General features: G+C 41.8%; 2 protein-coding genes across 2 annotated transcripts in view; both read right to left on the bottom strand.

The window, feature by feature from the left end:
• Positions 1-842, bottom strand: part of EXOG (endo/exonuclease (5'-3'), endonuclease G-like) — a 23,850-nt gene extending 23,008 nt beyond the window's left edge. The window contains exon 1 of the mRNA XM_009322513.1: positions 761-842. Within this exon, the coding sequence (XP_009320788.1) occupies positions 761-842 (82 nt within the window). The remainder of the gene's footprint in view (positions 1-760) is intronic.
• Positions 843-10,302: 9,460 nt separating this feature from the next.
• ACVR2B (activin A receptor, type IIB) overlaps positions 10,303-13,904 on the bottom strand; it is an 18,658-nt gene continuing 15,056 nt past the window's right edge. The window contains exons 9-10 of the mRNA XM_009322512.1: positions 11,741-11,871; positions 10,303-10,571 (exon numbers count right to left, since the gene is read on the bottom strand). Of these exons, the coding sequence (XP_009320787.1) occupies positions 10,377-10,571; positions 11,741-11,871 (326 nt within the window). The 3' untranslated portion in view covers positions 10,303-10,376. The remainder of the gene's footprint in view (positions 10,572-11,740; positions 11,872-13,904) is intronic.

Raw genomic sequence — 13,904 nt, 5'->3', positions numbered from 1 at the left:
GGCGTTTGCCCGAGCGCTGTGGCAAAGGGAGGGCGAAGGCGTGGGGCTCGGCCCCGCGGGGACCACAGGAGCCGCCCGGAGAGGGGTGGCTAAGGCAGTCCCCAGACAGCGAGGCCGGGGGCGATGGCCCTGGGCCCCAGCCGCCCCAGAGGAAGGTGCGGGGTTGGGTTTTGTCACCGTTTAGTGATGTGACATCAGGCTTTTTGTCGGGAAAACCGCCAGCCCGATTATTACTGTTTTTCCCTCACAGGTGCCTGTTAATCTTCATACTGGCCTCATGGGGGTCCTCCGTAAGCATTTCCAACCCAGCACCAAGCGAGAGGCATTTTTGCTGAAAAAAAGGACCGGTTTAGCAATGGAATACACCAAAACATGAGGGCTGTGTCGCCACGCCATCACTTCACTGCAGGCAGCTTGCCCGGCCACACTTCAGTTTGTGGCCGAGGGCGTCTTCTTGCCTCATGTTGTGGGGATCACAGAACTCGCTGTGTTGCTACGAGTATAGGGAGCTCAAGCTTTTTTAAAAAAATTTTTCCAGGCCCACTCCCTCTGCCTCACTGAATCTTGTCGGGTACTCAGCTGAAGCGGGGAAAAAAGAAACCAAACCCCACGGTGTCTGGAAGCTGCGCCCCAGCCCCAGGTCCGATGCTCGCCCTGACGGCTGGTACCTCACGCTGAAGCTGTTTCCCCTGACTGGGAACCCCGCAGCACTTGCGCGCGCTGCGTGTTCGCTAACAGCCTCCCTCGCCCGGGGAAATACCCAGCCGTCCTCGCCAAGGCCTCGGCTGTGCGGTTGCAGTGGGCACACCATGAACAGGGGCGTGCTGCTTCACACTGTTCATGGCTCTAATTGCAGCTGTACGTTCGGTGTAACTTCGACTTCCTGCAACTGTGAGGGTATTCGCGGGCAACTTGTTGTAAATCGGGTGGAACCACTTAGGCAGTGGCTGTCCCGTGCTGTCTGCTCTGCTCTTCTGCGAGAGCTGGTGGAAGGGGAGGGCAGACGCTTTACTGCAGGGTCCTGGGATTTAGCTTAAACCCCCCCCATCGCTGGCGGTTGCAGCTGTGTTGCTGGACTTTGTATTGATACAGCTTAACAGGCACATAATGCTCTGTGCGAACAGTTCTTCGCTGGGAATGATAAGCAGTGTCACCACAGCGCTACAAGAGGCAACACACTCAAAAGGACGCAGCGACTCGAGCCAATTCCCTCTTCCCTTTGGAGGAGTTAGCAAATGATGGGTAGTAGAGGCCTCAGCGATGCCTCTGCAGGGATTTTGTTAGGGATTTTGGATAGCAGAGATGCCATTAAAACACCAAAACGTTCTTCTATAAAAAAGGAAATACTCCAGCTAGATGCCAAAGACAATAAAGTAACAATGATTTTTAACGTCGCACCAACAAGAGAAGCAATTATTTGTAATTTACTGTTTATTTTCATATACAAAAAGATAAACTTGAAATAGTTCTTTCTAGTTTTTTTCCTCCTATCTGTTGGGGTGTAGCTGCTTCACACAGGGCAAATACTACATTCATACTGGTTTATTCGGACACCCAGTGCAAAGCTGAAGCAGCAAAACTCCAACTTGGCAGGTCTAATTTCAAACTTGAGACTCATTTCTAAAATACCACAGTAAAAAGGAACAAAGATCCACTGCAAATTCATGAACTATGATACAATGTTCTTTCCAAAATGTCTTCATTTCATAACTGCAATACAATGGATGTCTGCAATAGGCCATTTTATATATACATTTTATATATATATACTTTTGCAGAATATATATATAAAATACACATATATAAAAAATCAGCACACTTCAATCCAAAAGGGGTTACAGCAACGAGCTTAACTCTCTGTATACTTTTTTCTTTAACAGGATACTTTAGTATAACTTTTGTTAACTCAGTAGTACAAGCTATCTCTGTTCTACATTTTTATAGCTACAAGAGTGAAATATAACCTACAACATTTACATTTCACATATCTTGGTATACAAACAGTACTTAGTGAATTTGAGCCAAGGACCAAAAGACTCGTTAAAAATTATTTCACCATCTGATAGAGCTTCCTGTAATTTACACTCAGTTTATTCTGCAATCTTCTAAATCATTTACTTAATCTCATAGTTTGAGTTTAAATCCATTCAAACTGGAAATCCTGGAGAAACAGGTTACTGCAAACTCTTATGTATACTCTATATATACAAGTTAAGTAACACAGCGTAATAAGACTTAGCTATTTATCCTAAAACTGATATACACATATTTCACTACGCTAGACAAGTCTTAGGATTTTTATTTTATTTCTTTAAATAAAGCACAAATTTAGAAGTAGCTGGTAAAACTTACAATAAGATGGTTTAAAATGACAAATGGTGAGGGCGAGATTTCTTTCTGCTGGTGCCAAAACATTTTCTTGTGAGTTTTCTACTATGCTGTGTTGTTTAACTGTATGTGTCTAATGTTACATGCAGAAAGCTCTTTCCACAAGAATTGACATCAAACTGTACTTAAGTCAACTTTACAGTATAAAATTTGTCAAACTTAAGGACGAATGTGAAAATATTAACAGGTGAAAGATCAGGCTTTCAACTCTATCACGAGGATCATGCAGAATTCATAAGCAGATAGTTTGAGCAGATTGACAATGGCATTGTGCGGACTTATGGCATAGAATTGAGGTCAAGAATGTTACTTAGTTTGCAGTAACCACCTCCTTCAATTCTCATCCACCAACAGATCGACTTTTGCATCACAGTTATTCCACTGGAAGGCCAGCAGCATTGCAAAATGCCTCCTTCTGGGAGATTTTAGTACTTTTGTAAATGATTTACCAAAGATAATCATAAACCATCAATAGCCATAGAAACACTGGACAGTCTAGGAAAAAATGGGGAAAGAGAAACATCTCCTTTTCTTCCTTTAGTAATAGTAAATTAATTACTAGCCATTAATTACCAGTAATTAATGAATTACTAGTATTAGTAAATTCATTACTATTTGGATTGGAAAGCTACTACTTTGTCCAAGTAAAATACAGGCTGCAATGTTGCATCAGCTACATGGATACATTTTTTTAAAACAGACATTTGGGAGGGGAACACGTACAGTAAAATGTTAATGAAAAGAATGGTCTAACTTTCTGTTTTTCCCCAGAAAATATATCCTGAACAGAATTCTCTTCAGCAAAGTACCATTAAGAAGTCACTGTGGTTGAAGGTCTGCTTTTATGAGAAGGTTCTTGGGAGAAGGTAGTTGGAAAAAGGAAAGGGCTAGACAGGTTCTAGGTCTTGCCAACACGTTTTTTGCTATCCACAAAGTTGCTCTGCTACCAAGTCCACCTTCAGGAGCTATGAAATGCTCCGACCTCCTCCTCCTCTGTCATGGTTGGATTTTTGGTTTGGGTTGTTTTTTTGGGGGGGTTGGGGTGTTTTGTTTTTAACAGGGGTGGCAATGCAGAGATGCCAGTGACTACTGAATTAGGATTTTAATTGACTAGGATGGTTACTGGTTAAACTTCAGTTCCTCAAAACAGTGGAAAAGCTGAATGAAGTATGGCCAATGCCTTCCTTTTCACAAAAACAGAAGCTGTGAAGCCTTCCCAGAACATGCTTTAGTTTTGCAATACTAACCTTACTGGAATGTTGTACACTGAGTTGGTTTTTTTGTGTTTTTTTAACAACTGGAAAGATTAAGAGGCCTCTGCTTCAAAATGGGCCAAAAAATGTAGAAATAGTGTTTTAATCACATCATCTGCCCCATTAAAATACTGAAATAAAAGGCTAACAAAGGAAGCACTTTTCAGAAAACACTTTCTTGATATATATCCAGCACAATGCCATTATAGAGCTTCAGAGAAGCCCTTTTGGTTTCAATGTTGGAAAACAAAAGAGTTTTGCTTTTTTCCTTCAGTCCTTGGGGATCACTTTCCATTTACATATAGGTATCATATATATACGTGTATATATGTATATGATACATATATGTAAACACCCATATATAGCAAGGTTCCTGTTTGTGTATGTTACAATATTGTAGTATCAAGGAGAATCCAGATAGCAACACTGTTTAACATGAGGTTTGAGGTAATTGGTTCTTGAAATACCTGGATCACAGACTGCATCCAGAAATAACAGCTGGGCAATGAGAAGTGTTTTTTCAGACAGAAAAAACGAGCAAAAGAAAAAAAAAGCTTACAGCAGTTGCTTTTACATGGAAAAATAAAGGCACAACAGAATAGCGTTACATTTCAGAACAGCTGGATGGACATAACACAAGTATGATCTCTTTCTGTGGAAGTGTCCCGACAAAAAGGATTACTGCTTACTCGATAGGTTACTACTTCAGTCAGGGAACCGAGCATCACCCTAAAACTAGAGTTCTAAAAAAGAAGTCCCATGTAAGTAAGAGACCAGGGGTGTTTAGAAAGTGCTCCAGGAACACACGCACACTCATGGTCCCACTGAATTAGATGGCAAGTCTCCCCCCGGCTTCCACAGGGCCAGGACTTCACCAAGAACACAGATGTAGGACTCAGCAACTGCAGGAGCCTGCTCGAAGTCGTTGAAGCACTAATTTCAAAAGGCACACTGTCAAACCAGCTTCAAGGCAGTGCAATGTAGCGTTTGGTTTAAAGCTTTTTTCAGTAACTCTTACCCCACTGGCACTCTGCTGTCGAGGTTAAGGGAACCAAAAAGACCGCAGTGAATGTTCGGTCCAATGGGTAAAGTTCGATTAAGTGAAAAGAATACATTTTACAATTTTTTCTTTAATACTTTTAGAATACCTTGGATTGGTTACACAAATTTGGAATGCTCTTTTTCTAAGTAGGACTTTGGACATGACAGTGCTCCTTTTCTTTCGTGCCTCCGACCCAGACCGTAAAATCTGACGTTGGGAACACAGAGCACATATCTGCGTGTTCTGGTGAAGCCTGATTAGTTGTGTCACTTCAGAGAGAAGGAACTTCTAGGAATTGGTTTTATCAGGACTCTGCTGGCAACAGCTCCTTACAGATCATATTGTCAATGCAGCAGACACAGCTGCTATAAACGGATATGGCAGCGAGCGAGATCAGCCCGGCTATTTGGTCTCGGTAACTTCTTAACACCCTGACTTCACAACTCACTGCGACATCACGGCATATGCCAAAAGACACACTGCTCACACACGGATACTCGCACGGGTACGTGAAAAAACTCTTCCTGGTTAAACTGAAGATGGTCATAGAAAAGCAATAAGCATCTTTAGCAGAAGGGATGTGACATGCAAGATAACCTAAACATATACTCAGTGCCGTCCTCAAAGCATGTCCAAGTACATCCAAACTTGCTCCTCAAACTGGTTTCAGGCTAAACTTGTTCTATCCTCTAGACTTTGATGTAGTGCACACTTCATTTAAACATTATATATATTTATTTATTAATTTGCTGTGCGTAACACAGACCTTTCTCCCTTTTCCCTGCAGAAACATATTAGACATTACAAAAATAATTTGTGGTATAAAAGAATTCTCACACAATGTAGAATTTTTGTTTGTATATGTAACTAAAATATATATTTTTTTTTCCAAAAGTAAAAAAGTCAAAATGTCCTTATTTTCCTCTATTATATAGTCTATTTTATTTACAATGTTAGCAAACAATATTCTGTATGTAAAAGTGACAATAGTTTGCGGGACACTTCCTGCTTAGCAACTTCTCAAGCGGAGTGTGGCTTGAAGAGGACTGCAACAACAGCACTGTCACAACGTTATCAACCAGCACCTTCCTCTGCAGTACGAGTTTCTTCCGTACTAAGTGAAAACAGACCTTTCCCCTGCAGAACAGGGCAAGTTCTGACAGTCTGCCTAGAAAGTAGCACAAGAGGAATAAAACGTGTGTCCTCCGGTTTCTGTGCTGTGATATTAAGGGGGATCAGGATTCCTACTGGCGAGGCCTGGCCCAGCCAGCCTGGAAACACCCCCCGGCAACGTTGCACTGAGTGGACCCAAGGCTTCCGCTGCTTCTACTGAAACCGACAGCTTCAAGCGGGAACAGCAGTGAGTCAGGAGACCCAAGGAAAATGCAGTGGAATTACTGGGGGGCACTCACGGACCTTCTCTTTGAAACGAACATACACAAAGATCTCAGCGTTTCCATAGGTGTAACCTTATCTAGCATAATGTATTCTGTAAGAGAATTTCAGCTCAAGAAAGAGGCAGAATAAAAAGTAGTTTTCTTTTGCCTTAAACAGAGAAGACTTTATGATCAGGACTAGCTAAAATCCTTAATCGCAATGAATAAGCCTGATGCTACTTAACTGATGGTTAGACTGGTTTATAGCCATCTCTTATAACACGCGCATGTATTTCAACATGAGCCACATACAATTTCCAGCCTTGCTGTACTAATGCAATTTCATTAGCAAGTCACAGCTCTATCATCTCAAAAAAAGCAATCTTAGTTCCTGTGGTATTTCCAGTTTCAAAACGTGAGCTCAAACTTCCTCCACCTAGGAAACCAGCCCAGCCAGTGCAATAAATTCATAAAGGGAGTTACACCGGAGAGAGGGGAATCCTGGCTCCTAAAGTCAAGGAGAATTTTTACCCAGGATATTCAAGGTTAATATTCACCTAAGAACTGCCGTACAAGAGAGGAAGGTCAGCAATAAAATTCTGCAGCAAGTACTTCCGTGAAATTTAGTGCTCGGGAAGTAGCGTAAGAGGTGTTGTACCCATCATATTCAAGGGAGTGTTAAGAGGAAAAGAGCCACAATTGCTTATTACAGCTACACCTATGGATGTGCCCGATTGCTGACTTGGAAAAAGCCTCTGCAGTACTGAACAGAACCAAAATCATGTTGTCAATGAGAGTTCAAATGCTAGATTAGCGGTGAGGAAACCACTTGCTTGACAGCTCAAGTGTTGAAAGACCAATAAGTTAATCAGAGCTTGTCTTCATTATAAAATAAATAAATACCAGTTTAAAAGAACAGCTTTAGCTAAACTGGTACAAATTTGTAAATAAGCAGAAGTTCAGGATTTCCTTCTCTGCTGCGATAGCAAGACACACATACCTACATACATTTACGATTTGTAACTGAGCGCACACGCAATTTGGAAATTCTTTTAAAAAGTCAGTTTCTGAATCCTGTTGACAAGATGATCTATAAGGAACCATTACACCAGGGAAGATGTAATACTTTACAGTCAACATTTGGTCAAAGTTTGTACGGTCGTGCAGTTCCCCGCAGTAAGATAAGCTACACGTGAGAATTTTCATTTATGCTTTCTCAAAAGAGAAGATTTCAGAGACTGTCTAATAGGCTATTAAAATCATATGGCACTTTCAATAAATACTTTAAAGCTTCTTAAAGAAATCAGGATAAAAAAGCAACTGCTGTAATAAGCCTGTTTTAGCCATAATACATAATGCTGAAGGAAAAAAATCCGGAACAGCAAACAGATATTAACAGTTAAAAGACAGTACAGCTTTTTTCTTTCTGCAGCAATATGAACTGGCTCCCATTCCCGGAGAAATGGGAGCAAGCCCACCTCGGAACAAGTATTCACTCCATCTTAACTGCTCTACGCTCCACCCCAACCCTTACATCACTTCACTTCTAAAACATAGTCACATTTTTATATAAATCTCAGTGCAGAAATATATTAAACATGAAAAATACCGACCCTGCAAACCTTTACGACTATGCTTAACATTAAGTGAGTGCCTAATGGCATGGCACCAGGAGAGCTACCTACACGCTTAATGCTAAGCATAGGTACGTCGCAGCATCAGGCCCAAAGATGCCAACCGCCACCGGGGACATTGGCTGGGTCAAAATGGTATCGTTCTGTCTGGTTTTGTCAAGGTGTTCTCAACAGAAGCACATCAAGAAACAGAAACTTCCAAACCTACACACGGAAATACAGTTACATGTGTGTACATACTAATATGCAATATACATTCAGTAACTTGAAAGAATAGGTTAAGACTTTATTCAGATAGACAAATTAAGGCAATTATCTTACTGTCTCTTCAGGATAAAGGACCGTGTCCTCATTTGTGACCTCTGGGTTTTAAAGCTATATTTTTCAAGAAATATATTTCAATTTTCTTTATATTTTCTCCAATTAGCAATTTTGTTTGCTTAATAAATTATATCTGTGCAAAGGTGCACGCTGACAATTTGGCAGTGGCAAGAAGTCCAATTAGTTCATATAATACAGACTTTTTACATTTTTGTTACAGGGTGATTAGTTTGGGACTGCATTTTGGCTTAACACGCAGAAAAATTTAGAAGTTCTGGCCATCCAATGGATATAACTTTGTCAGTCTAGCAAGACACAGAATTCATGTTATATTCAAAGTAAAAAAAAATAAAAATAATAATAAGAAAAAAAAAGAAAAAAAAAGATGTACTGTCCTTTCACTAAAACAGACCAAAAAAATAACACAGAATGGAAAACAGCCTTCACAAATAAGAGTGAATAATGCCCAGGTACCTTATATAGGCAGTTATTCTACAACTGTATACAGTTATTTACAATGGTGCTTTATAAAACAAAAAAAAAAAAATGGTAGCACTTCCTAAAAGATTTTGGAACTTTTTTCTTTTTTTCTTTTTTTAAAACTCCCTTGTCATAAAAGCCAACTTACATTAAAATATACTTACTACAAGACAACACAACTAACAAAATATATAATAAAACTCATACAAGTAGAAAATTCTGAGGTATTTCTGGTTTGAGGTGGTCTGTGGTCATGAAGTTTTTAATTTTTTTTTTCAGTTTAAACCTCGGAAGCCACGTAACGTGTGTGTGTGTGTGTGTGTGTTTTGTGGTATTTTTTTTTTTTTTAGTTTTTTTTTTTTTAACATTGCATGTTTTGCAAATTAAAAAAATATTTCAATGTTGAATCAGCAGCATTAGGAACATTCACTGACTAGAGCGAGTTTATGGCATAATAAGTGTAATGGTATTTTAGAATATGCACCACTTTAAGACAAAAGAGTTTCGTCACAGAGTAAGGAGAAAGCAGTGTCAAAGAAACCAGTCGGAGAGATGCTGCGATAATCACTGCTGCTGCTCAGCTGCCTCTGCATCCTGCAACCGGGCAGTTCATAGGCTTCTCGGATGCTACAGGAGCCATCTGCCATCAGCTCAGGTATTTCCACCTCCCCCCAACCCCAAATTAATAAGGGGAAAAAAAAAAACAAACCAAAAAAAGAGCCAGTTTTCACACTTTTCCTCTTTTCACCATCTGCACCGGTAGCTTGGGTGACAGATAATCAACCCCAAGGCCGAATTTCCTGAACTGACTCGCCCTTAAAATGAGATGCAAAAATTTTCCCATCTTCCAGGATTTTACCGAAGTGTTTCTGAGAACACACTTTCCCACCTCTTCCAATTACACTGCTTAAAAGCGTCCTTCCCGTTACTATCTGAAGTCGAAAAATAAAAGGTAATTACAGCTCTGCCTTGTTCTTTTACCATGCAAGCCCGAGATACTGGCGGAAGAAAGAACTAGCGCCTTGCTTACAACCACTGGCTCTTTAACTCAGCTTTCTCCATACACTGCAGCCGTTAATACTCTGCCCAGAAATGTCCTTCCCCTCCTCTAATGGTTACCTGAGAAGTAGCTCCATAGCAAATGATGTTTCCCCAAATGCTGCCAAGTCCAACGTCACTCTCCCCACCCCTATTCTACGCTCCCCCCTTCAATTCTACCATCAAGAATTAACATTCTCCGCCCAGTTACTTTTTTTTCCATGTTACAATGACACCCGTTAGATCCGTAAAAGACACATCTGCTGTTTTTTTTGAAGCTCACTTCCAAAAAAAAAAAAAAAACCCAAAAAAACCTGAACCCAAAACCAAAACAAAATGGGGGAAAAAATCCTTTTGAGGAAGGTGTATTCTTTACATAACAGTCTTAAGTTTCCTCCACAGTTTGCAGCATTGCGTTTTCTAAGATGGTAGGTGGTTTTCCTTTATGTCACAGATGCTCCGCTCAGAAGACAGACCGATAAAGAGAAACCGAGAAAACTGAATAAAATAAAAACAACTGAAGTGAGTTTGTTGAGGTTCTGAGGTACCTGCACCTTTTCTGCATTCATTAGTCGGCACCTGAATGCTTGCTGAAATGTCCATTTTTTTTTAATACAGTAGAGCAATGTGCTGGTAAAATTGATCCAATCCAAAAAAATAATAATAATAATAATAACAATAATAATAAAAAGTCAAGATAAAATAGCAGCTGCATTCATGTGTTTGTTGGATTTTTGTGTTTTTGTTTGTTTGTTTTTTTGTGTGTGTGGTTTTTTTTTTAAACTTTTTTCTTTTTTTTTTTTTTAAATCCACTGAGTCTGGAAAGACAAAAGTGAACCAGGACTTAGATACTAGACTCTTTGGGCGGCAAGTCCACGTTGGTGACGGACGTCACGATGGAGATGAGGCAGTCCGAGGTAGTGCCGTTTACGGATTTGCGGATCTGCGCAATGCGCTCCTCGACACAGCCCGCCGAGAGCCGAGCCTCCGCATCGTGGTCCCAGCACTCTTCGATGGTCACGCAGAGCTGCGCCAAGCCCTGCGGACAACAAGGGGGAGAAAGCACCTTCAGCAACAAAGTCTGCTCCGGGGACCGTCTTTGCAGCGGACGGGGAGGTCCACTTAACACAGCTTAATGCTGTAAAGAAAAACTAAGATTATTTTCTCGCCAGCATGCAAATTATTATGAGATTAGCTTTAAAAATTACTTTAAATGTGTGTTTTTGGGTTTTTTTAAGCTTCTGCTTTCTAAGGCTGTAGGGCTTGGTCACATCCAGCTTTTTTTTCATAGCCCCCAAAGTACTTTTTTTAACATCAAAATACATCCCGAGATTCAGTAGTTAAAGCTTTAAAAGACAAGACATCAACTATTACAATTCCCATGATAAAACCATGAGAGCTGGCAGCACTGTACCAGTTACTATGAAACCGTTGCTTTGTTTGCAATCACTTCTGTAGATATTCCCAAAATAACTGAATTCAACACTGCTGGAAGAGCGCAGCTCTGATTTGAACCCTCATTTGAACTGGAACACTCATCTTTACCTACGACTGCAGCTCTCCTTGACTTCTAGGCAATGAGTTAGTACACCTGAGTCTAGCCAAGACCGTGGCAGTTTGGCCAGAACAGAGGCATTTAGCTTCTTACTGAAGCCCTGTGAGATTTCATCATCTGCTCAGTTTCCCAGTCTGAAAAAAATCACCTCTTTTATTAAAAACGCGAGCCTGAAATGATCTACCTCCGGGAAACCCACGCTGCATTTTGCTTCATTGTCTGCTTGCCTTCGCGTCTAATTAATTTTTCCTCAAAAAATTGTTCAAGTCTTGCATGCTATCTAGCTTGTGAGGAACACGTCTCCGATGGTATGGATCGTTTTCTTTTTCTTAATGAAAGGGACTTCCATTTTCCATTCTTTCACCATATTAAAGGAGTCCTACTAAACCACCACACGCTCCACATTCAGCACTGGCTGACTTTGATCAGCTGGTTTACTCTCTAAAAACAAGGGGCAAATGGAAAGGGGAGCATGAAGGTGTCGAGCAACCCCTCATTCCCTGGCGCTGTCTCTCTCTAGCACCAGGGAGCAGCTCCGTGCACCGGGGTGGACTGGTTAGCTTCCCTCTGAAGCTAACGAGCGATGCACAACCGCATCTCTCGTTCCCATCACACAGGAAAACATTTTCCACCATTAACCAGGAGGGACGTACGGGGTGTTTCAGCCAGTGATCCTTGAACACAGGGCGCATCTTCTTGTGAACCACCACTTCTTGCAAGTCCTCAAGGGATGGGTGCTGACCTATTTCTTCTTCGAAAGGCAGCATGTATTCATCCACTGGACCTAAGGTGCACATGGAGAACTGGGTTAGTACAGAAACGTCCTCCGCAGAGCCACGTCTTCCCCATGCATGAGTGAGCTGCGGCTCCAGAGCAACCTCAACCCACTGCAGCAAAGCCTGAAGTTCACATGTCATTGCAGACAAATGTGATTTACATTCCTCCTGCACAATGGACTTTGCTGTCCCCGCTGCTTGTCTGGCCACGCATTATTCCACTGTCGAGTTACAAATCCGAACCCTCAGCCGGGCCTCCCGATCCCACCGCTCTCCTTGAGGAGGCTTGCCGGGTAGTCTGTGATTTATTTCAATAGAAAGTGCAAATCAGCCCGTCCTCCTCACGTGTTAGCATAGCAATTCAACACACAATAACCTAGAGAAAGGTTTCAGCATGAGCATAATTTCATTTTAGGCACTGACTAGCAAGGTCAAGCATAGACAACATTTATAATTTCTTGCTTTGTGATCTGGCTTGTTCATAGGTTTCAGTCAGCCCTGACACGCTGGAGCCAGATGCACTTGTCCCAAGTACCGGCTCCTAAGTGCAAAATGATTTCTGAACGCTTTAGTTATACCAGTTATGGCTGTGAACTGCCCTGGGCCACGGGAATGAGACAATTGTTATGAGTATCAGTGCAGACGCCGGACAGCAGCAATAACTTCTGCTTATTGAAACGTCATTTGGCTTTTGGCAATGCGTAGATGCTCTCTCACAAACGGCAGCCCAGCTTAACTGATGGGCTTTCTTAAGGTGCTCCGCGGCATCACTTACGGTTTCTCGGTAGCAAAGAGTGACCTCTTTCAAGAGTGGAGGTATTTCAAGGGGACCTTTCCAGACTAAAACAAAAGAGCTGACCACTTTAGCTGGGCATGAACTGTGGCACCACCAACATGATGTTTAGGTACTCTAAAAACAATGAAATCACTAGAACAGCTTATCGTTATTCTTGTTGACACAATGCCAGTCACTAAACCAAACTGAAACACTCGTTCCAACAGATGGCACAATAACGTTCGCGACCTTCTCTTCCTCTTCCTCCAAGAGGAATCAAGGCTATGAAGAGCTGCACTGGTGATCTCCAAGCCAAATCTGCTGTTTACACAACATCACTTCTGAGCTAGAAGTGCAGATGAGGTTCAGCGTAACTCCCCACCACCCCAAAGGAAGCCTTCCCTCTGATTTAAGTGCTGTGTATGGCACCTGGAGTATTTTGGCCAGCTGCTGTGTGAGAAGAGTTGGAAGGAGATCACAAACATGACAGGCAAAAATCCAAGTAGATATTTGGGGGGCCTCAACAGAGAAGGGTTATTCCTACGTGAGTGATCTGGGTACCACTGTTTCACCCCACTGCGATGGGGTGAAAAAAAATCCTCCGGCGTTTTATCTGGTTAGACAGTAAATTTTTGAAGAAAAGAGCTTCTCTTACCACACACCTATGCAGACATCCTAATTATAATCAAGCTCCTCGGCCCTACTGTAATACTAACAAAAACATTTGAAGTCCAGGTGAGGTACTGTTAATTGATGAACTTGATATTCAGTCCAGAGCACCCACATCTATACAAGAAGAAAGAAGTTGGAGCAACCAGCCTTGGAGCTACTGCAATGAAATGATTGCTTCCCCGGCCAGGGGCAAGGTCCTGCAAATGGCAAGGGTGTCACCAAAGGGCAGATGTGCTATTTGGACAGAAAAGCTGCCCCATTTTGCAGCATCATTTCAGGATAAAAAACCTGAGAAAGGAGACACCATGAAAGTTCATTCTTTTGGATCATTCAGGAGAAAGTGAGGTCCTCCAAAGCTGTAGATGGAACAACAAACTCAGCCCACTGCTGAGAGAGGGCTTGATCAGCAAAAGTCAAAGATTAATACCTAACGACTTATGATAGCAGGGAAATGGGCTTGCTGACCCAAGAAGATCCATCCAGCCCCGTGTTCCTGCTATTTCACCGAGGTGCTTCACTTCTGGGCTTTCCATTCGGGCTACCACACTGCTCTGCAGAAGTGAGGTGTGACAGCCAAGCCGGAGCTGAGCGCAG

The sequence above is a fragment of the Pygoscelis adeliae genome, unplaced genomic scaffold, assembly GCF_000699105.1.
Source record: "Pygoscelis adeliae isolate BGI_AS28 unplaced genomic scaffold, ASM69910v1 Scaffold123, whole genome shotgun sequence".
NCBI lineage: Eukaryota > Metazoa > Chordata > Aves > Sphenisciformes > Spheniscidae > Pygoscelis > Pygoscelis adeliae.
This window is presented reverse-complemented; position numbering and strand designations above follow the sequence as displayed.